The sequence below is a fragment of the Callorhinchus milii genome, unplaced genomic scaffold (genome assembly GCF_018977255.1).
Source record: "Callorhinchus milii isolate IMCB2004 unplaced genomic scaffold, IMCB_Cmil_1.0 Scaffold2, whole genome shotgun sequence".
NCBI classification, from domain to species: domain Eukaryota; kingdom Metazoa; phylum Chordata; class Chondrichthyes; order Chimaeriformes; family Callorhinchidae; genus Callorhinchus; species Callorhinchus milii.
Genome location: NW_024704743.1, coordinates 47,095,106 through 47,119,209, shown reverse-complemented (window position 1 = coordinate 47,119,209; position 24,104 = coordinate 47,095,106). Strand labels below are relative to the sequence as shown.

General features: G+C 39.6%; 1 protein-coding gene across 1 annotated transcript in view; it reads left to right on the top strand.

Moving 5' to 3' along the window:
- Positions 1-24,104, top strand: part of chn2 (chimerin 2) — a 201,024-nt gene that overhangs the window by 103,240 nt on the left and 73,680 nt on the right. The window contains exons 2-6 of the mRNA XM_042331858.1: positions 2,875-2,913; positions 4,803-4,858; positions 9,829-9,860; positions 10,694-10,807; positions 15,021-15,306. Coding sequence (XP_042187792.1) covers positions 2,875-2,913; positions 4,803-4,858; positions 9,829-9,860; positions 10,694-10,807; positions 15,021-15,306 — 527 coding nt within the window. The remainder of the gene's footprint in view (positions 1-2,874; positions 2,914-4,802; positions 4,859-9,828; positions 9,861-10,693; positions 10,808-15,020; positions 15,307-24,104) is intronic.

Genomic DNA, 24,104 nt, shown 5'->3' with positions numbered 1-24,104 from the left:
GGCAGATGAGATCTCGGTTTAATATCTGAAGAACAGCACCTTCAACAACGTAGGGTTCCCCCAGCACTATATTGAAGTGTCAGCCTAGAGTCCAGTCTATGCGAGTTCAAAGTCATGATGTGGGAAAAGACCTACAATAATAATAATCCTTGCATTTGATTTAGCACCTCATCATGTCTTCGAGATGTCTCAAAGCGCTACACAGAATATACTGTAAAGTGAATTGACTGTGTATTTTGTGTGCGAAACATGGCAGCCAATTGCACACAGCAGTGTCCCAGAAACAGTCATGGATTGAGTGACCAAATTATTATTATTAAGCGATTATTACCGCCCAGAAAAGCGATCTGCCAATCGACCTACAACCGGGTTCCTACTTACTGCTAGGTAAACAGTGGTATGTGGAGTAAGGAATCTTGCCCAACATTTCGCCCTGCCGGGAATAGAATCAAGGTCCTCTCGCTTGTGAGACGACTGCTCTAACCACTGAGCTACAGGACTCCACAATCTGTGACTCAGAGGCAAGAACGCTATCAACTGAGCCAGGACAGGCCGGAAAGTTTCAAATGTAGATAGTCTGATAACACTCTTAATACGAATATTGTAGTAAGTAATATTAAGCTCATTGGTCTTCTTAGGCCATAAAACACTGACACTTTGCCTCTCTGGAATATTGCCACAGGTTAATTACAAGGTAAATAAAAGACACTTAGATGTCAAGGACGTTACTGCTTTGATACTGCCTGAGGAAGGTCAGTTGAAAAAGCATTTAATGTGGTTTAAATCCCTCAAGTTCAATACAATACAAATCACCTTTGAGATTCTATCCTGACATTGTAATTAAATGATTGTGAAGAAGCCACCAGGTCTGAACCCTCATCTGCCAGTCTAGGTATTCACGTTCAGCTGATATGTTATTGTTAACCACAAAACAGATATGGCAGGCACATATCCAAGTGACAGACACTCTAATGAAAAGCTTTTGCTCAGACGGATTTACCCAGACCAAACAGCCTATGTTAGATGAAAACAAAATTCTAAGAGTATCTTCAGGTAAAATGTTTCTCTTAAAAAAAAGACTGCAAATATCAATTCAAATCTATAAATCATATGCTGAATCCACTTGCAATGTATTTTTTTGAAACTCACTGGAATGAAATGGATGACTCCTTTCGTGTAATACTGCACGGTATCTGTATTAATACAAGCACCAAAAGCTATCCTGCAAATAACATTAATTCTAGTTCACCAGACACAGGCTCTGCACTGTGATGCTCTGAAGATGCTGTTCAACGGGGGTTGGGCTGCTCGGAGGAGATTTGAACAGTGGAATATTTGTCAAATAGAATTGAGTTATTCTACTTCAAGGCAAGAGCTGCTAGTTTGCACAGACAGTCTCCCAGAGGGTCACTAGACCAGCATCTCCTTCATCCCTTTTTCCAGACCACCTTAGTAATCAGACATTTAAGCAACGATAATCAGCAGAGATTTCAGCACCAAAGTACAAGAGCATCATCGAGCCATATGATGTTTCCATGCCCTTCAGAAGCACCAGATCGTAAGATTCAGCTGATATACAGCAAACAAAATGAGCCTTGATAAATTTAAATCATCTTAATTAGATCTTTCTAACACCTTTCTGAAAATGTTGGAATCACATCTCTCTTTTAAATGGAAAAATAATGGATTCAGACACCCTGTGTTTTGGGGTATGTTGTGTGAGCCCAATTCCAAAAGCTTTGAAAATATAATGTCACAATTTTAATAATGGCATCTCTTTTAATCCCCATGTGAGGCTGAGCTAATGTGTTCAGAATAAGTATATTCTCTTGTTCTTAAGCTACATAAATGCTTCTCATCAATCTACCCAGGAAAGTGTCAGCTGGATTTGAATTTTAATACCTTGCTGGTCTATACGCCTCAATTTTACTGCAGGCAGTAGCTTCATCAACCGAGCCTTTGGGGGTTTTGAAAAAGCTTTCATTAGTACTGTTGGTACATAGTGTAGAGAGAAACCAGAATGAAGGGGAGATGGAGGTGCAGCCATATGCTCTGAGCCTATAAGTGTATACGAGATTTAGATTAAGATATTCCTTTTTGTTTGTTTTTCCAAAATAAAATAAACACTCCCAATATTATCAAACTCCTGAAGAGGTGTGGAGACGAGGGTCCAACATAGAGAGAAATTATACGTGTAATAAAATGTGGGAGAGATTTGAGTCCCAAAGGGCAGCACAAGACAAAATGTGGAAACTATAGTTTGTTATTAGAAGCAAGAAAATGTGCACTATTTAGGTGGGAACCGGAACCACTGCCAATTTATCATTACAAATTATATATGAGTGCGAGCAAAGAATGGTATCCTTGCTAAGGTTGACACACCACAACTGTAACAAATTGGAGGTCAACTCCTCGTCTAAATCATTTTAAACTGGGTTTGCAAAAATGATCTTAGTTCTGATTATAAAGAATCAATTAGACTTTACCTTATCATTTAGCCCTTTTATTATGTTCGATTGCAAGTTTGCTTTTTGCACGGTGTCATTTCTTGCTGTAATGATAATTTCAAAAATGTGGCCAGAAGTTCCGTGAGTCAAGTGTTGAAAGAGTTACTGTCAGTTCCCAACTTTTCTTTGCGCCGGTTTAGTAGCTTAAATATTCCAAAAGAGGGATACATATTCTCTAAAAACTGACACAACAAATCTTGGCCTATGAGGGCTATTTCTCATAGTTACTGAGATTAACACTTAACAACAATGCAAGAGGAAGGAGCTCCTCAATCTTATATTTCGGATTGATTTATATATGTATTTTTTAAATAATGAAAGGTCTCTTTTCTCTCATCTCTAATTTCTTGCCTCTTGTCTTTTCTAGATGGTGAAGATTACCAACCACCGATATGGAAATCCTACTGTAAGTTTCAAAGCTGAGCGCGTGTGTGTGAGACGTATGTGTGGTGAGCTATGGGTTTCTGTACAAGCGCTAACCGATTGACGTGCTTATTCTCTTGACACCACATTTACGTCCACCCTCATTTTGGCCCATTTTGATTGCAGTAAAAGCACCTCAGGCGTCATTTATTTTTGATGAAATGCTTCAGGGCAAATAGATCAGGTGCACTTAATAATAAAAGAGAACGCTCATTCTTTGAAATTGGCCTTTTTGGTGAAATAATCAAACATTCAGTGACAGTTTAACCTTTTTTAAATCAATCAACATAACCAATATCAAGGGTCAGTCAGAAACCTGTGTTGAAATAGAACAAGACTTTATCTCCTAGCACTCCTGTCCCCAAGATGCAGAAGATTTGATTATGGGAATTATTCAAATTGCTGCCCTTTTCCTTCTATCAGCACATTGGATTATTAAATGGAAAAAGAGTGTGGACCGATTTTAAGCTCATTTTAGATAATCCTTCGGAAGTTCCACTCGGGAGGAGGAAGTATAAATCGCCGTGTTTCCAAGAAGAGATTCCTTGGTTTTGGCATTACTGCATTTCAGACCACATAATAAAAATTGAGTGGGAAAAATCACTGTTTTCACTGTTTTCAGGGATCTGCCTAAACAGATAACAACAACACAACAAATTACATTTATATAGCACAATTATAGGTCAGAAGGACATCCCAAAATGCTGACTGGCACTCATAGTTTTCAAAGATTGTCCTGCTCTGCACTCAATAGATTTGGCTGGATTCCCTCATTCTCATCTTTTATTAGGATCATTCACTTTGGCTGTAGAGCCCAGTGAGTGCAGCGTAGGATCTAGATTCACAGTATCCAGCTCATCTGTCTGACTCCTCAGTGAGGAGTATTGAGTGACCCTGAGCAGCACAGAGATGAGCAAGATTAGAAAGTTGGATTTTGGACAATTACAGGTATTTTATTTTGCCTCAGCAATTGGATCAATTTTAAAATTGTTCAATGCTATCCATTAGTCTTCATGATAACTCTCTGGTTAAATGGATGTGTCATATATTTACGATGGAATTCGTGTTTGTGACAGGGATAAACCCTTTTATGGTTATTGGCACTCAACCTATGTGTAAAGGGAGCTAACAAGGACTGGACTCCAATCAGACTTGACTGAAGTTTGTGATAATTGGGCACCAGTCCTAAGTAATAATTAAGCACTAATATAAAGCTGGGGGCTTGGGCGTTTGAGAAGGGAGTTTGGAAACGACAGATGTATGGAGTTAGAGCTTCTGTATTTTTTTTGTTAAAACTATTGTGCAAGTTTTGTTTTTTGGGTGTGACCCATGCCCTCCTACTGCGCTAAATAATAAAGGTGGTACAGTTAAAGGTAATGTGCTGAATTGATTAGAGATGTGACTTGTAAAATAGCCTGAATACAGCCAAGGTGTCTTAAGTGAATAGGATCATGTGCATGTTAAGCAGGACTTACTTTAAGCACTGTGGAATAGATATTTCTAGATTTACTCTATTTTCCTAGCATTTCAAAGAGGTTTGGTAAATTCTTAAACATGACCTTCATTTTGAAGCCCGTGAGTGCTTTTAACAGCTGCAAAATGGCGGCTTCACAATTAAGACAGAATTCAACAATTTGGAGAAATCTGAACAATGAAATGCTGTATAAATCACATAAATGTTGAGCCAAGTGGAATTTCTCCTCACGTGTATGCAATCTCTTTTAAGGACTACTTCAGGAATGAGGTCTGGGTAATTATGGGATAAAAGCATCAATGCAGGTGGCATTTCTGTAGTTAACTTGCTGGGGATTTGTATTTTTAAATACGCATAAAATGATAATATTGCTTATATGTTGCTTTGCTTTTGGACAGTATATCAGTTGCAACAGGAAACACCGCGGCCGAAGAGAGAGATTTGCCCTCAAGAGGTGAGTCCCAAGATAGATTATCACAGCAGCTGTCTGTAAACCATATCTGCCTCCCTGTGACTGACAGAATGAGGATTTTAAAATGAGAAACAACTTTCTCCAGTTAATCTCTGCTCTCCCAAAGCCCACACTCAAGTGTACACATTGCTGAATCCATGCTTGAGTAAAATTAGTACTGAAATTCCACCCCTCCACCAGCAGCAGCTTCAATAGTGGGCTCTGATGCTCGGCCACCTAGTTCAGATTCATTACGAAAGATTCTATTCCATCTTCCTACCACACTCACTCCCTTCCACTGGAAGAGTTTCAAATGCATATAATTCTGATTAGGTTAATATGGTGTCATTGAAGACAGTTCCCTCCAGCTTAAAGACTGCTTCAATCCACAACTGTTTATGGGACACTTCTCTGCACAATTGGCTCCCGGGTTTCGCCCACAAAATACACTCAATCGACTTTACAATATATTCTGTGAAGTGCTTTGAGATGTCTCAAGTATAGATAAGGCACTATATCTAATGCAAAGATTATTATTATTACTTCCTATAATATCAGTTTTCACCAGAAGATCAGTCAGGGTAAAGTCTAAGTCTTACAATTTCAATTTTCTCTGGCCCACAAATGAGTCAGGCTTTCAGTAAGTGTTTCTACAGTTAGTTCTCTATTATTTTGCGGGGAATTAAACATTAACTCCTCCATTCTCTGCCCCTTGCAGAGAATTATGTGCTGCAGCAGTTATAATGATAGTGATTTAGATCAATACTCTCCACCATTCTGCTGCTGCTCCTCACTGTACTGTTTTATTGTAAGGATACAATTGAATAGAGATTCTCATCTTTTATTATGATCATTCACATGTCATGGTCCTATAAGTCTAACTGAGCATTTTAATCTTTGCCTCTTTCATATTCACCTAAGTGCTGTTGATTCTAAATCTGATACGAATATACAGTATTTTCTTCAATGCTTTGAAACATTTTGTGAAAAAATGTGAGTTCATGATATGTCCTTTGACATAATTGCTTACCTTTCAGATATGTTCCCTTTAATTATTATTCCCAACAAAATAGGTTGTTAAAAAAATGCATTGAATATCTATCTGCTGAGCTTTTGGCAACTTAAAAAGGCAGCAGATACAAGAAAGCTTTTTCTGTAGATTGCACGCACATAATGCCACTAAATTGTGAGTGAAATGCTATAGCTTTATGTGGTGCTATAGCAGTTTCAGACTGCTGTAGAAGCTAATTGGCACTTTGCCAAATAATGAGGAGTGATGCGTTTCAAAATTACATTTGCCTTGTTCTCCCTGAAATTACATCTTAAAGCCATTGTTTTTTTTCTGAAAATGATTCTTTGAATTCCCAGCAAAGATTAGTCTTTAGAAAAAAGAACATCATTTTAAAAACCTGCAATATGTAATTATCACAAAGTTGGAGCGTTTCAAAATCCATAATTGAAGCTGTTAAGTTTTCAGTTCATGTGATGTCCTCCTGACGTGAAAGGCGCTATACATATGTTATTTTGTAATAATAGGTACAAAACTGATTTCTTCAGAACCCCTTTTACAGTAATGAGCCCAAAATTCACAAAAAATTGAGACTATGGATATGGAAACAGTGCAGATGATTTGTCTATCTCACAAAATGTAAATTGGCTACAGTGCTAACCAAAAACCTCTTCCATATCCTGTCAATATAATACCATGCTGAGCCAGGCCCTGACTCTCTCTCTCTCTCTGATTTGTTTTCTCTCTCCAGCTCTTTCTTCTGACTCTTACTTTGACTCTCTAACCTTTATGGCTTTCTCTGTGGAAGTATTTTTCTCCACATGTTCCGCGCTTGGTGTCAAACACTATCTATGTAAAGCACTTCAGGATGTATCTATGTGTGAAAAGCATTATGTAAATGCATGTTATTGTCTTTCTGACTTCTTTCTCTTTGACATTGTCTCTCTCTGACTTTCTTTCTCTGGCTTTGACATTCTTTCTTTCTCACTGTACCTGCTACAAATGTCTGAATGACACACTTTATTGCTTGGGAAAATAATCACATAACTGATAGCCTTGGTCACACGCACAGAAGTATTTCTTTATCAGTATCGCAACTCTACTTCACGGGTTTCGGAGACCAGTGGAAATAAGTGGACATGTGGATAGTTGTGGGTATGCAGGATAAGATGGTTTACTACATTTGCTATCAGGAGTCACAGAGGCTTTTTGAATTGTGTGTGGAAGTATCACAAGTTAAAGGGATATATGGTTGTGGGGATGCATGACATTGCATTCATTAGTGTAAAGTCTTGGTCATTAGCACAAATACAATTTACATGACAGTTTACATTATCTAGTACCTTTCACATCAAGAGGATGTCTCAAAGTGTTTCACAGTGCTGGATAGGCACTGAGCTGGGGGTTGGAGCTGAGAGGATGGGGAGAGGAAAGACGAACAAAAGTGCAGTCGCAAAGATGTGTTTTAGGACGTATCTTGAAAGAAGGGAGGGAGGGAGAGAACAACTTTTAATGTTACTTTTACACATTTTTTTTCACCTGAGGAAATTAATAGTGTATAATAGCCAGTTTTTCTGGCCAACTCTGGACCTGTCCCTGTATACAAGAGATTCAGCTTCTTAATGAGAACATTTTATTGGTGACTGCTGTCATCCCGATATTTGTACAATAACATTAAGATGTCATTTGTTCAGGCCCTCTCCTGAGGTCCAGAGGCAATGTAGGAGTTTCAGTTTGGTTCTTGGGTCTTTGAAACTACTGAGAGCCACACAAAATTGGTTTCAGACACCCAATTCCTCCAGCCCCCAATTTCCTGTTAATCCTTTGAAGGAAATTTCAAGTAGAAAGCACCACCTTGTGGACTTCAAGTAACATTGCAGCTGCAGTTTATAAACCCCTTGTATAGCGCCTCATCACACTGAAACATTTTAAAACACTTCACAGGTAATTAGTATTAGCTATAATAGTAACATAATAATAATCCTTGCATTTGATATAGCGCCTTATCATGTTTTAGAGATGTCTCAAAGTGCTTCACAAAATATATTGTAAAGTGAATTGACTATATATTTTGTTGGCAAAGGTACAGTGATCTTCTTAGGTCAGTTTGGCAACCAATTGTGCCAACAAGGTCACAAAAAGCTGTAAAGTGAAGGACTATTTTATCTGGAGGAGAGCTGCCCAGAGCAGTAGGAGAACACCTTCTTTTCCCTCTTTTGAATCATGTCATCGGAGTTGATAGAGGTCTTCCTGGTCATCTTGGAGTTTTTTTAGTGCTGGCCCATTGACATTTTGGATCTCAGATTACGGCCTGTCTAATTTGCGTTACTGTATTTCCCAAAGGGATTCAAAGAGCTAAAATTGCTTATTTTCATTTCATGGCTGTTTGTGGGATGCTGCTGTGTGCAATTGGGCTGCTGTGTTCTCCTACAAAATATAGTCAATCCATTTCACAGTGAATCATGTGAAGCTGTTTGAGACCTCTTTCCGATGTGAAAGGCGATGCATCAACTGCAAAGATTATTATTGCAAAAGATATGCTCTGTTTCAAAGCTTTGTCCATATAAAGTCCAGCTCATTAGAGTGAAAGTCTGACCCTTGTCAATTTTTGCTTGTTAACTCATTGGGCTGGAAGCTGAAAAGAACATTTGCAGAAATGTGCTACTTTTTTTAAAGTAATCTTAAAAAGCAGAATCATAGAAATTATAGCACAGAAGGAGGTCCTTCGAGCCTACATGTTGATGCTCGCTTCTCCACTGGAGTTATAATCTAATCCCAATTCCCTGTACCCATTTATATTGTCTCTCTTAAAATACTTCAAAAGCCCATTTTAAATATTTAATGTAAAAGCATGAGGTGAATGCTAAATGGATTTTTGGTTCACTGCATTTCTCTAAATCAATAATATTCAATGTTGGATATTAATATCTACAAACATAATCCTGTGTTACACAGGAGACCATGACTTTTATCAACACACACTGCAAGCAAGCAACATTTACGGATGACAGATCCTGTGCAGTCTCAAAGTTACCATTGCTATTTGTTCCTCAAAGTGGGTATTTGTGAAATTCAATTTAGATTTTTTAGCGCTTTTCATATCCGGAAGACTTCTCACAACATTTAACAATTCTGGCTCAGGGATGGGAACTGAGGTGGATGAGGAGGGGAAAGATGACTGATGGCGCAGTCAAAGAGATACATCTTGAGACTTGCCTAGAACGAGTTCAATAGAGCGGGTACAGAAAGGCTGAAAGCCTGTCCCCCTATGGTGGGGAGGGTAGCATAGGGGACATAAAGCAGGCTGGTGTGTGCTGCGCAACAAGAGCGACTGGGACAGTGTAGTAAGCATTCCGAGATGCTACTCTGTGTGAAGGGCGTTATATAAGTGCAAGTTGTTTTTGCTGTTGTGGTAGTATATGGATAGTAAAGCTAAAATAATTAATGTCTTATCAAATGTCAATGAGGACTGTGCTTATACACAGAAAACATTTCTCTTGTATTAAGATAAATATCAAAACAAAAATGCAGATGATCTTGATTGTACTTGTTTTGCGGCAAATTGCATAATGTTTTTCTAATTAAATAAGTTCTTCAGTTTAGAAGTTAAACCAAAGTTCGGCCTTCCTGTTCAGGTGGACGTTAAACATCTCATGGCATTATTCGAAAATAGAAGGGAGTTTCCCCTGGTGTTCTAACTAATAATCCCCCAAACAAAATAGGTGACTCACTCCATGGCTGTTTCTGGGACATTGCTGTACATAATTGTGCTGTTACAATTGCCTAGATATACACAGTCGTTCCATCTCACAGTAAATCCTGTGAAGTGTCTTGAGAAGTCTTTTTGACGTGATAAGGCGCTATACCAAATGCAAGGATTATTATTAGTATTCATGATTATTCTGAGTTTTCTTGAAATGCTGAAGTGTGTTATTTATTGGTAATAATGTTCTTTTAATTTCAGGTTGAAAACAGGCCAAAGTACTATGGAAGAGAGTATGTAAACTATTTTCTATTTTTCTGTGTTTGGTATAGCATTTGAAAACAGCTGATAGGAAACTTTTTTTCCTTTGACAAGGACAAAGTACAAATCAGACCAATGCTGGATGAACAGTTTGGTGGCATTTAAAACAAATTATCTTTGACCGAGTGATGTACACTAATTTTCTCAGACTGTGGTTTGTACAGGATTGAAATGTAATTTTGTTGATGCATTGCAGTTTATAGCGTTGTGGTCATGACGATAAACTGTGCTTTCTTTACCAGCAGTATAATACAGAATGCAAAACTGTAGAGAACAAGCCAATATGTTCTCAGACCCACTGAAATACTGTGGCTATTTTCTATATTTAATGTAAAGACTTGGTTGTTCTGTGTTAAGGATATCCATATTAATCCAATAACTGCTCACCAGGGTGCTGATAGTGCATGGCCTTTTCCCTATCTAGGACTGTGTTAGAGGTGCTACAATTAGCCTCAGCTCCCTGAGGCTGCTCCCAGCTATAATTCGCATAAAGTAGAACCTTGATTATCTACCAAAGTGAATAACCTGTTGGAGTCTTCCAGCGTGACACATAATCGTGGATCTACTATAGTTATTTTCACACAATAAGTATAATGCAGTCATTTCTAGATAATTCAGGCAATTGGCATAATTGGTTCAGTGTTGATATATTGTGAATTAAAACTATGAATAAATTGTATAGTAGCAGGGGAAACTTTGCATAAGCATATTTTAAATATCCACGGTGCATGTTATATTGGTGTTGAAAAGTGAAAGATGATCTTCTTGATCCCAATAGTAAAAAAAAGTGCTTTTCCAATTTCAGGTTTCACGGGATGATCTCTCGCGAGCAGGCCGATGAGCTGCTCGGCGGAGTGGAGGGAGCTTATCTGATCAGGGAGAGCCAGCGCCAGCCTGGTAGCAACACATTAGCCCTCAGGTCAGTGGCTAATCGTTTAGTCAACTTTCCTATCGCAACAAATAAGCGGTCAATTCACTTTACAGTCCATTCTGTGAAGCGCTTTGAGACGTCGAGAAGACGTGAAAAGCGCTGTATCAAATGCAAGGATTATTATTGTTATTATTATCTACTGAAAAGTAGAGTGGAGTCCTGTAGCTCAGTAGTTAGGGCACTCGCTTTGCAAGCGAGAGACCTGAGTTCAATTCCAGACAGGGCAAAACCTTGGGCAAGTTTCCTTACTCCACACGCCTAATAATAATCCCTCCAAAAACAATAATAATAAATTGGTCATTTTCAATCCACGACTGTTTGTGGGACATTGCTGTGCGCAATTGGCTGCCGCGTTCGCCCACAAATATACAGTCAATTCACTTTACAGTGTGTTCTGTGAAGCGCTTTGGGACGTCCTCCCGACGTAAAAAGCGCTATATCAAATGCAAGGATTATTATTATTATTAAAACCTAAGGGTCAGGCGGTCTCTGGTTATTTGTCTTAAAGGGGCTGGTTTGATTGATGTTAGCCTAGATATTAATGAAACATTGTTGAAATTAAATTTGGTGTTTGCCATCTCAACAAAAACCTTGCATTTATATAGCACTCTTAAGAATATAAGAACAAAGTAATTTGCTAGGTGAAAGAAGACCAAGGTCCATCCAGTTCGCCTTCCACAATCCTGGCAGTTGCTTGACATATTGTGTCCCAAACTACATACTGTATCCCGAGATATGATTTTCTAGCAGAAATCTATCTGCCTCCTCTCCTTCCACTGCTTTAGACACTCTTGCCTCACAAAATGCGGAAGAGTTTATTTCACAAGGGGAATTTGCGGAAACATTTGTCATGTGGTTTGGACTCTGCACTAGTTCTCTGCTTTATGTACCTTGGTGCTATGTGTGTGGTTTAATAAATTTAACATGTAAGGAAGAGCCTCTTCATGGAAGCTAAATCGTGAACTTGTTCATGAGGGGGAGCATGGGCAATTTTGTTGCATACCCAGGAGAACCATGAAAGAGAACTTGGTTGAACTCGCGTCTTATACTTCACAAGCTTAAACCAGCATTGAGACCTGCATTTGGTTGATCAAAAATAAAGGCAATTGCTTTGCATACTTTCTGTGGCGCAAAAGATCACTGTCATTGCCCAGAGCTTCTGACTACATTCGGGAAACCAGGGTGTGTGCTCCCCTCTTACTATTGCACACAAGGTATATAGGAGCAGACATTTCCCTGTTGGGATGTGTGATATTTTGGCAGAAAACTATCCGTGTATGGTAGGTGGTTTATTTGTCGCTCCAACACCTCATTTTAGTGGATTGAAAAGAATTGCAGTGAAAAGAAATGTTCCTGTTGGTGCCTGTAAGCATCATAGAGACTAACTTCCATCACTTCTTGTATTTATGCTAAATACTTTGGTACAGCTTAATAGGGTCAATCCCTAGATTGCATTTTGGTATTAAAGATTACTGCTGGCTTTACCTTCTCTTCACCAATCATTGTCTTTCTAGTCCCTTGAATATCTGCTGCATGAAGGCTAACTGAAATTTGCAGCTCCCCTTTATCACGGCCAAAAAGAACTGACCGGGATTTGTCACAAAGAAACGTCTCCTTTGTAGAGCAAATATCCACAGCTCAACTGGACTGAGAACATGTGAACTTGCAGATTCAAGCAAGTAGTGGCCACTTGAGAGATAGCGTAATGCCTCTATGCTATGTGGAAAATTTGCTGGTTGCTAGAGCTTCAGAAGCTTTATTGTTATCAGTAATGTCTATTTTTCAGCTTTTTCTTTTCCCTTCTGGTTTTCTGTTCCGTATGGAATTCTCTCTTCCTCACATCTCTCCGGCTACACTTCTGAGTATGTTTTCAATCAATTTCTTTTTGAATCATTCCTACTGAGCTCCTGCCTGGAGTGTCATGTGTGCCATTATATTCCATGACACCAACTACGTGCAGTTATATAGGTCCTTTCATGTTGTTAAACATCTCAAGGTGTTTCACAGAGGTAGGTTGGGAGATAAAAGGAAGGAGATAATAAAAGAAATTCCTTGATTTGATATAGAGTTTTCATGTCTTCTAGACATCTCAAAGTGCTTGACAGAATATACTGTAAGGTGAATTGACTGTACGTTTTGTGGGTGAAACGCTGCAGCCAAGTGCGCATAGCAATGTCCCACAAACAGTTGTGGATTGAGTGACCAAATTATTATTGGTTTTTATGCTTGAGGGATTATTTTCATGCGTGTGGAGTAAGGAAACTTGCCCAAGATTTCACCCTCCCGGGAATTGAATCCAGGTCTCTCGCTTGTGAGGCAAGTGCTCTAACCACTGAGCTACAGGACTTTACAGGAGATGACCAAAGGCATAGACAAAGAGATTGATTTTAAGAGGCGTTTTGAAAGCAGAAAGGGAGGGTGTGAGGCAGAGGGATTTGGGGAGTGTTTCAGAGAGCAAGGAAGGTGACTGAAGGCTCAAATGATGGGGTCGGGGGGGGATATGGGGCAGCCTAAACTTGGCAAAACAGAGGGAGTGGGCGGGGGAAGGCATAATAAAAAATTTTTTTAGTACCTTCCAGTTCTTACTTGAAACAACGTTTTTTTTTTAATCTGTACTTATTAACGTAAGGGTTCAGAACTGGGCTCAGAGCATTTTTGAACTCTTAGCATCCAGTGTCGTCATCCGGGAATGCCTCTTTCAGTCAAAAAAAACCCCCAGGTACAAAGAAGTAAAGCACCATCTGTCTTTCAAACATAGATTAAATAGTTTTCTTTTAGGAAATAACAATATGGGATATAGTACATAGGCAGTTTTGGACATATGTGCACCTGACCGCCAGGAAGCTTGAAGGTGAACTAGATGGACTATGGTCTTTTTTTTAATCTAGCATTTCTTATGTTCTTATGTTATCTGTGCTGCAACTGTGCCTTTACCCCATCCCAGGAGAGTGTCCCCTACTGCATTTGGTTCTTATTGACATTGCTAATTTGTATTACGTTGTGACTAGTTTTATGTTATGTGCAGCATTAAATACTGAATATGAACTGGCCTAAATCCATTGCCAATATGGACCTTAAGCCAGCAGAGGAAAACTTGCATCCCATTAGTCTTTGCAGTATAAAACACAGATTCCAGTGGCAAACAGACTGGTTAAGCCACCACTCACTCCCAGACTTTTCTTCAAGAATGAAAGAAACTCCCTCTCTAAAAATGATGTCCCTTATATTTTTCATTCTTGCTCTTTTCTTCCACTCAAATGGCTCATGTCCTCCTGTCTCTGCTCTTAGGGTCCACCACTCATTCCTGGTATCATCCTTGTAAATCTCCTCTGTGTCCTCTCTATGGTTCTCACACCCTTCCAAAAGTGGGTTGACCAAAACTGGACATCGTCCTCTAACTGTCTAAACAACAATTCTACATCATCACTTTCCTTTTGTATTGTATGCTCTCTCTCACATGCACTAGAGATAGATTTAAAGCATTGCTAGGCCATGACACTGACAAATCTTTAGGTCCTTCCGGAAATTAAATCCTTTGTATGAATACTATATGCCTGCGGTAAACTATTGGTGCTTATTCTCAATGGTCTGATTTGATAAACAATCTTCTGTCAACAGAGGAAGTGAAAGCTGTCGAGTGAGGTTTTTTCACAATGTAACTTCTTTGACACATTTTCAAGGTGCTGTGTTTTATTAGTAATCCTACATTTCCTAAACTAGCTCAAGTGTTCAGTTTATAAATTATAGAAATTAGAATATAGGAGTTCTACATCCACAAAAATGCCACCAATTCCAACACAAGACTCACCTCGGCTCTCAGTTCCTTGCACACATCGCCAACAATGCCAGGTGGCCACCATCCTGGCAAATGTAGCAACTGACTGCTGGAACTTCGGACTTAAATCCTGTTACAGATGGTTTGTCCCTGGATGTGCAGATGTGGCTAACTCTCTCCACCATTCCAAAGTAAGGAGACTTTGGACTGAAGAGACACACAAAGTAGTTTAAAATACATTTTTAATGCCTTTAATTATAGAGCAATATGTGCAATATATTTGGGTGTACCAGAACTTTCTCTGGGGGTGACAAATTGGTGATCATAACACACTGTTTCATTTCTGTTGAATAGTTTATGTGTATGACCAGTGCACAGTTGGATTGGTCTGGAATACACATCAATTTATTTTCTTCTCTTTTGCAGGTTTGGAAATCAAACTTTGAACTACAGATTGTTTTACGATGGAAAGCACTTTGTTGGAGAGAAACGCTTTGAATCAATCCATGATCTAGTGACTGATGGCTTGATAACCCTGTACATAGAAACTAAAGCATCTGAATATATATCAAAGATGACGACAAACCCTATCTATGAACACATAGGATATGCCACGTTGCTGAGAGAACAGTCCTCAAAGAGGTTGCTCAAAGCCAAGAGAGAGAGCAGGAAGAAATTCCTTCTGAATGATGAAAACATCTCAGTAGAAAAGGTGAGGATATTCATTCACACTTTTTATTAGTGAACATAGAATTACTGTACACATTATGCTTCATACTGTGTAGGTTTTAGACACGCTGTCATTCGTCATTTCAGAAGTAGCAATTCTTCCCTAACGATGAATAATGTGAATTAGCAATACTTGATGAGAAACATTACCTACTTGGAAACATAATCTCATGCTGGCGGCATAATAAATGTATGCGCCAAATAAATGATGCTGAAGGAATTTTAACTAGCTCTGAGGTGGAGAAATTCACAAGTGAATAAACCTATTGTGTTTGTGGTTGTAGGACCTTGATTGCTTTTATCAGTTATGGAAATGTGGACTGCTGAAGAAGCACAGGCTACTTAAGGGTGTTTTTCTGATGGTCTAAAATTTTATTTCTTGATGAATAAAAAAAAATTTCATGTTATGAGCAATAAAGTATTCTACCGCGAAATGTATATTAAAATGCACCTCTTTTCTCCCCTTCCAATTCTTTCCCTTTGCCCTTCCAGTTCTGAAAACATAACTCATGCTAGTGTTGGATTTTGATGGGTGGAAGGTCTTCAATATTTTACCTATTACCATTCTGGGTATTTAACATAGGCTGCACCAATAGAATAGTACGGAAATATTTGCCAAAAATTGTGGGGAATTTGAAATTTTCGTAAAAATGTGGGGAGTTGATTAGCACCAATCAATTTTTCACTTTGATGAAAACTAATCGTAAGGATGGTTATTAGATTATTCCAAAAAAAATTCTTCTTTCACAAAACCCGAGTGGCCCCATTTGGTGGGGGTGGGACACCAGCACAGGACCAGCAAGACTACGGGAGCTCACCAACTCCTGCCTCTCAAAGTCTGGCACCGTACACAGAGAACCTAGAGAGAGGAGGCATACACTCACAGACACAGAGAGAGACACAATATCAGTGAGACACACACTCATAGACACAGATGTATACACACACACACAGACAGAGAGAGGTACACATTCACACAGACACACTCAGAAACGCACACATATAGAAGAGACACACACAGACACCCTCACAAACATACAGAGGAGAGCGACACACTCACAAGCACACACAGACATAGAGAGAAAGAGACACACGGACACTCACAACAGCGGAGCCTCTGGATGGAGCGAAGCCCATTTCCTGCTTGTGCTTGTGTCGGATAAACAGCACAGAGGCCCGGGGCCAGGAACTTTGTTTTTAGCGGGTTTGTAGTGGAGGGTGCTATTTATGGCGGGTTCTGCGGGAAAACTGCAGCTGCACTTTTCTGTTGGCCCAGGGCCTAAGTGAGCTATTTAACTCTGGGGCGATCACAGCTATCTTCATCCATGTCCTAGCCTGGCATCCACACATACAGACTTCAGGCAGGGGTTACTCAATGATAGATAGAAATGCAAGTTATTAAGTGTTAGCTGGACTTAATTGTTAGTTCCATAGTTTCTGGTTCAGAAGGTCAGGGTTCAAGCTCCAGGGACTTTCAACCCATAGTCCAGGTTAACACTACAGTTGTCAATGAGATGTTAAGCTGAGGTCCGGCCTGCCTGTTCAGGTGGATGTTAACATTTTATAGCAATTGCCTGTAAAGAGCCTTGAGGAATTTTGACATTATAGGCACTCATCAAATTTAAGGGTTATTAAACCTCAATGCTAACTTCACACCCCAAACCCCTCATTGCAGGAACAAGACCGGGAAAGATTCCCCCTCATGAAGGTCCACCTTCTTAAATGTATCTATTCTATCCAAATGACAACATAGAGAGATGTGAGTGGTTGTGACAGAGAGAATTGAAGGCCAGAGGTTGAGGAAGAATTAATAAACAGATGGCATATTGCATTCTATCCAGGAGTTACCGGGAAGGGCTAGATGAGATTCCTCAGCTGGAGGAAAAATATTGACATTTTGGACAAACCTGGGCTATAAAAGAAGTTGTTGACAGGAAAGGTAATTGTGACAGAGGAAACTAATCTTCTTTGGCAACAGAGGAGATGCGAAAGTTTCATTTGCCAGATTATCATTTGCTGCTTATATAGGTCAGGTTTCTATGTGGTGATTTAGCTACTGCACAAAAAAATATGAAGAAGGTGTGGGCACTGATGATGTCAGCGCATTGGGACATCCTCCCCACGTGAAAGGTGCTATACAATGTAATTTGTTTTTGTTGTTGTGTTCTAAACAAAGTAGAGGAATTTTTTTCAGCAAAAGAAGTACATAGGTCTGGATGATAAGTGGAAGAGGTGAATGATATGGTGAGGAACAAATGGGAATGAGAACTGAGTCCTGGGCGTGCTTGTGTTCATGACAAACAATCAAAAGATGAACTTTCAACTGCAGTAGAGATGGAGTGATTAGTGAGGAAACTAGATAGCTATGTATAAAGCTTTAGAAGTGCATATTGAGAGGTGCTGTGAAAGCCTTTGCAGATATCTGAATTGATACAAGTGAATCACCAAAGTTTTCAAAAGCAGGGTTCCAGAAATGCATAACATAGGCAAGATCAGCAGTGGACAGCGTGACATTACTGGAAATCAAACTGGCAATCATGACTTAGGCCACAATTTTCAAGGTTAAAGACATTATCAGGTAATGTTAGGCATCATAACTTTAGACACGTCAGAAGTAGACCAGTGGGGTGATTCCCCAATGCACACTCTGGGTGAATATAAATCTTGGATCTTGTGTACTGGCACATAAACATTCCAGGATTTGGTGACCAGGGTATGTCACTCCATTCCATACGAAGGGAATTTTGCATTCATATGTGGAACTCTCAGTTGTTTGGATACTCAAGCATAACCATAGATTTCTGCATGTGTCAGACCCCCCCAAAAAGCTATGATCAGTATCACAAAATGTTTTTGCATGACATGGGTACTATCAGGCTGCTAGTGGAGTATATTACCATGAGTAAAAGTACAAATACTGATGATTCAGTCTTGTGCACCTACTTCTCAAGTTAGAGATCAGACGCTGAGGGCGGGCCTGTTGTTTGCTGACTGAAGTATCCAAGATAGATGCAGGTATGCCTGACGTAGTCTGCAAATAGTAGGAACAAGGAGACAAACATATAATAGATAAAATAATAATCCTTGCACTTGAGCATTTGAAACACATACAATCTAGGCTGATACTGCAACACAGTACTGATGTGTGCTTTATTGTTAAGAGTTTTTCAAATGTGATGTTAAACCAAGGCCTTGTCTACCTAGTTAGGTAGACATCAAAGGTTGAGGCAGTTTGAGATTGTACCAGGTGTCAACTTGCTCAATTGGTAGAACTCTTGCCTCTGGATCCGAAAGTTATGGGTTCAAGCTCCACTTTGAGTTCAGTGTCCAGGCTAATATGTCAATGCAGTGCTGGGGGACCTATGAGTTCTGGTTCCGGTCCCCTGGTTGACTCTCGTCCCCTCCATTCCACCATTGGTGGCCATGCCTTCAGCCATTACACTATAGAACTCTCTCCCTCAATCCCTCCATCTTGCGCGCTCCTCACTTTCAAATCCCACCCATAGACCTTCCTTTTTGACAGTGCTAATGGTCACCACTCCCTTCCCTCCCTTCCGTCTCAGTGTCAGACTCTGCTACTGTCAAGCGCTCCGGGACACTGCCCCACGTGAAGGGTGCTATAGAAATGCGAGGTGCTGTTGAATTATTGTAGGTAGTGTCCTTGGGACAGTATGTTTAAACTGTGGTCTCATCTGTCTGTTCATGTGTATGTTAAAGATTTCATACCACTATTTAAAAAGAGAAGGGAGTGTCTCCTTGTGGCTCGCCATTCATAACCCAGATAAAAGAAATTGGTCATTCATTTTATGGCAGTTTGTGCGACATGGTTGTCTGCAAATTGGATGCCATGTTTGCCTACAAATACACAGTCACAGTTTTTACAGAAAACTCTATGAAGCACTTTAAGATGTTTCAACATGGTAAGTAAGGTGTTATATCTAATACAAGGATTATTATTATTAATTTTTAAATTCCATTTTAATTTTGAAGCCTATTTTCTGTAGGTTGTGCTTTCAAGAACTAAGAAAACCACCGTAATTTTTTTTCTTAGTTATTGAAACACAAAACAGACTTCAAAATTAAAATGAGACTGAATTTAAGAATTGCCGATATCTCTGAAATGCTTAGGGAAAAATCGTAAGTCTAGACCCAGGTAGACTGTTTGCCCTTCAGTGTTTACTTGAATGTTTCTATATTGGTATAGTTGTTACGACTGTGAGCTGTTACGGTCTGGAATGCACTGCCTGAGAGGGTAGTGGGAGCAGATTCAATAATCATTTTCAAAAGGATATTTATTTGGAAAAGGAAAACAAAATTGCAGGGCTATAGGGAAAGTAATTGGTAGCTCTTTCAAAGCACAGGCACGATGGGCCGACTGGCCTCCTTCTGCGCTGAAGAATTTCATTATGCTTTGGTAGCAGCTTTTAGTGTCACAGTGCTATAGATTTGAAGTTGGGTTGCAGCTTATATCTTAATGAATCTTGAAGTTACTGGCATCTGATTCTTTCATTTCATTCAGGCACAAATACTGTGCATCTCATTATACACTGATGTGCATTCTAAATGCAAGACTGCAGTAAGCCCAGCAGCCACTCACTCAGCTGCTACTTGAAGTAAAACTGAAAATCCTTTGTGCACTTAGGAATAACCTTTCAAAAGCCACCAGACATAATATTTGTAATAAGAGGAATCCAATGTAAGTGCCTTGTAATGGTGTTAATATGCCATTTGTCATATTTCTTGGAACATATTTTGGTATACAAGAAATGCAGCCAAAGGTACTGTGATGGTTTTATCTTCTGCCCCCCCACCCCCATTCAATTTTCTGACTCGTGTTCCCCTTTCCCTCATGTGCTCCTCCAGTGGGGGTCATTGAATGGTTGTCTATCACATGCAGGAGCCCAGCCAATTGTTATTCCTCTCCTTCCTAGCCCAGGGGCAATCCAAACAATTATATCAATGCCATCTGAGAAAAGGAAACTCAGTACAGAACAGGGCTCAGCATCACACCACATCTCACACTGTTCTGACTTGTAATTCACAGGGTTTGACAGAAGGAGGGGCTGAGAGAGAAATTATATATTATTTAAGACATGATGCAGATGACAGTGCTTCTTGGGAAACTAAGTATAGTAATCCTACATCACAGTGGGTCTGGGATTTTACGTATTGCAGTATAGAACACATTTTCTCGCAGTTTTTGATGCATTTGCAATAAACCTCTGAATATAATAATAGTTATTAATAATATAATGATAGTTATTAATAATATAATGATAGTTATTTCAGTATTTCCTTTGTTCAAACCATAGAATGTATGAAGGGGAAAGAGTGAGGCTCTGAATTAGGCTGTTAATGTCCCATCTCCCAATCTCCTTTTCTGCACAGAAATCAAAGTGGGTAGATTCCCACAGTCTACAAGGTCTACAGACATACATACAGACAGATGTACCGAGGAGGGTAAAGTAATTATTTGGAATTAGTTGCGAAGTGAAATAATGACATTTTAACCTCCATATAACTAACCCAAACACAAATATTTTGTGATGCCCACTTATAGTACCTTCACCTCTCTACTAATGAGCTCAGATATAATATAATAATAATCATCTTTGCATCTTTGAGGATGAAACGCTGCATCTAATAGCCCACAGCAGTGTCCCACAGACAATTATGGATTAAGTGACCAAATTTTATTTTTAACAAAAAAAAATGTTTTCAAGGGATTATTACCCCCGGAAAAGCGATTCAGTAATCGAATAACAACCGGGTTTCTACTTACTACAAGGTAATCAAAAACGTGTGGAGTAAGGAAACTTGTCCAAAGTTTCACTCTGCCCGGGAATCAAACCCAGGTCCTCTCACTTGCGAGGCAAGTGCTCTAACCACTAAACTACAGGACTCCACCTCTACGCTTTCTCACTTGAATTGTTTTTAATTCTATATCTATGTCCTGGGTTTTGCTTCAGTCTAAGTCAAATGCAACATTTTACAAAAAATATCATCCATTCATGTTGCTATTTTTAATACCTAGAAAATATTCCCCCTTTTGTTTTAGGTTCATGGTCAAGTTTGGTTCTGCAATCACTGCAGATAATGACAATCCATGAATTTGACTCCCTTTGCTCAGTGAGCACTGTCCTACAGTTTGAACTGTCTGATCTGAAATTCACTTCTGTACACTGCTAGCATATAAAGCTATAAAGTGTCTTTGGATGCCACTGATCATCTTTAACTTGTTTACTTCACGATCCAGCACATCCCCACCTCCCTGATTTCCTCCTACCTCATTCCAGTCAGCTAATTTGGGTGAGCTGTGTCTCCCCTGCAGCATCCATGTCACTGAGCTTTCAGACCACCTTTTAGATTTTACGCTTCCCTGAAACTCTGTCCCTCTTCCCACCTGTCTTGTGTACCTCTTCAACAGCACATACGGTCACCTCCCCATTTTCCCCTCTTCCCTGCTCAGGGTCCAATCTAAACAACCCTATTACTGTAAAGTACTCCAAAAGATCATCAACAACAATAACTTTCATTTATACAATGCCCTTCATGCGCGGTGGCATCTCGTAGCATTTATTTCCAATAAAGGGCGTTGCCCCCTCCTAACTCCTACCTCTCTAACCTGCTGACTTCCCTACCAAACTGCCCACTCCCTCCGTTCATCAGGCTCTGGCCTGCTCCATGTCTCCCGCCTGACCCACCCTACCATCGGTGGCTGGGTTTTCAACCTCTCTGCTCCCACACTCTGGAACTCCATCCCACAGTCCCTTCACCTCACTTCCTCCCTTGCCTCCTTCAAGGCCGGTCTCAAGACCCTTCTCTTCGATTCGTATTAGCTGAAGTTAGATTGGAAGATCAGTCATGATTGAATGGCGGGGCAGGCTCAAAGGGCCGAATGGCCTACTCCTGCTCCTACATGTTATGTTATCGTGCCTTCAGTCGCCCTCCAACCTCTCTGCCTTTCCTCACCTCTACCCCACCCCTCCCCTATGCTTGGGTCCTGATCCCTGACTGTTCAGTGTCTTTAGGACGTCCTCCCGACATGAAAGGCGCTTTATAAATGTAATTTTGTTGTTGTTATTTAAATGCAAATTGTTGTTGATTTTCTATTGCCTCCTAATGATCCATTTTTGTTAATGTTAAACTGACTAATCCCAATTACTTTTTCTTTCCTCGTATCTTTTAAAATGTTTCTATTTTGCTTGACCTTTGAATTAGTCGTGATCTCCTTATTTAATCAGTTGATCTGAGTCTCGTTCACTTCACACTCAAATACTTTTTCTTTTCAAATCTCTTAAAACGTTTTTTTTTTTAGCCAGCTGGGTGTCTGACACATGCGGAAACCCATCACTATGCTTAAGAGTATCCAAACCAAGCTGAGAATTCCATTCATCTCGCCTCCTCATGGAAATCCCAGAGATAGATTGTTGGAATGGAGACAATGATCTTAAAAGAATTCCATTTAATAGAATTCCCAAACCAGCCTAATTCAGATATCCTCAATTCGTGGTCTGGGAATTTTGGGGGGAAAGGCTGTGGTCAAGAATCAGTTATTGTCTGCAGCTCATTGCTCAGTGCAGACATGTCTTTGGCAGCTGCATGCAAATAATAACCAAAGGCAAGAGCTCACAGGTTCTTCTATTTTGAAGCAGTTCTCTGAATATTCCTGGGCAGGGCGAAACCTTAGGCAAGTTTCCTTACTCCACACACCCACTGTTCACCAAGCAGTAAGTAGGAACCTAGTTGTTAGGCGATTGGCAAATTGCTTTTCCGGGTATAATAATCCCCTAAAAAAAAATTTGGTCACTTAATCCACAACTGTTTGTAGGACACTGCTGTTCACAATTGGCTGCCGTGTTTCGGTCACAAAATATACAGTAAATTCACTTAACAGTATATCCTGTAAAGCGCTTTGAGACGACTTGAAGACGTGGTAGGGCGCTATATTAAATGCAAGGATTATTATTATGATTGAAATTTTCAACAGTAATAAATACAAGAACAGATTTACAAATGAAAAAAATTATGGTACATCACTTAACTCATTCAAAAACAAATTGAATAAAGTATCCAATTTCAGAACAGTATCATAGGACGTAAGGATAGATAGACAAAACACGATGATTTCTGTGTTGCTGGGGATGGGGGTGGGTAAGAATGATAACTGAACAGAAGGAAGCCAAGGATGAGTAATGGATATGAGGAAACTAATGAATAATCTGTTTTATTTGATAACATTGGGCGTTGGGGTGGGTTATGTTTACAGAATATATCTTCAGGAGATAAAAGTATCTGGGTGTTATGCGTAATTGGATAGGTGTGCCATAATAAGTAATTATACTTCCATCTGATACAACGACCTTCACAGCAGACGGATGTACAAAGTACTTCACAGGATATACTGTAAAGTGCAATGACTGTATTTTGACGGTGAATATGGCAGCCAATTTAAGCATAGTAATGTTCCACAGACAGCCATAAAATAAATGACCACCATAGCTGTGGAAAGATTTGTCGTGATAGGTGAGATGTACTTTTCTTGTTCTTTTTTTGTTTTTTTTAATTTGATGGAGATCATTTTTTTATGAGTGATGAAAACATTTTCACAGAATGGGTGAGTCAGTGACCCGAGGGCATCAATTTAAGATAATAACCACAGGAATGACGGGAGAGATTAGAAGGATTTTTCTTACATGGAGAGTTGTTGCATGGAATGACCTGCTAGGTGCAGTGACCAAGGCAGAATCCACATTAGCTTTCAAGAGGGAACTTGATAGA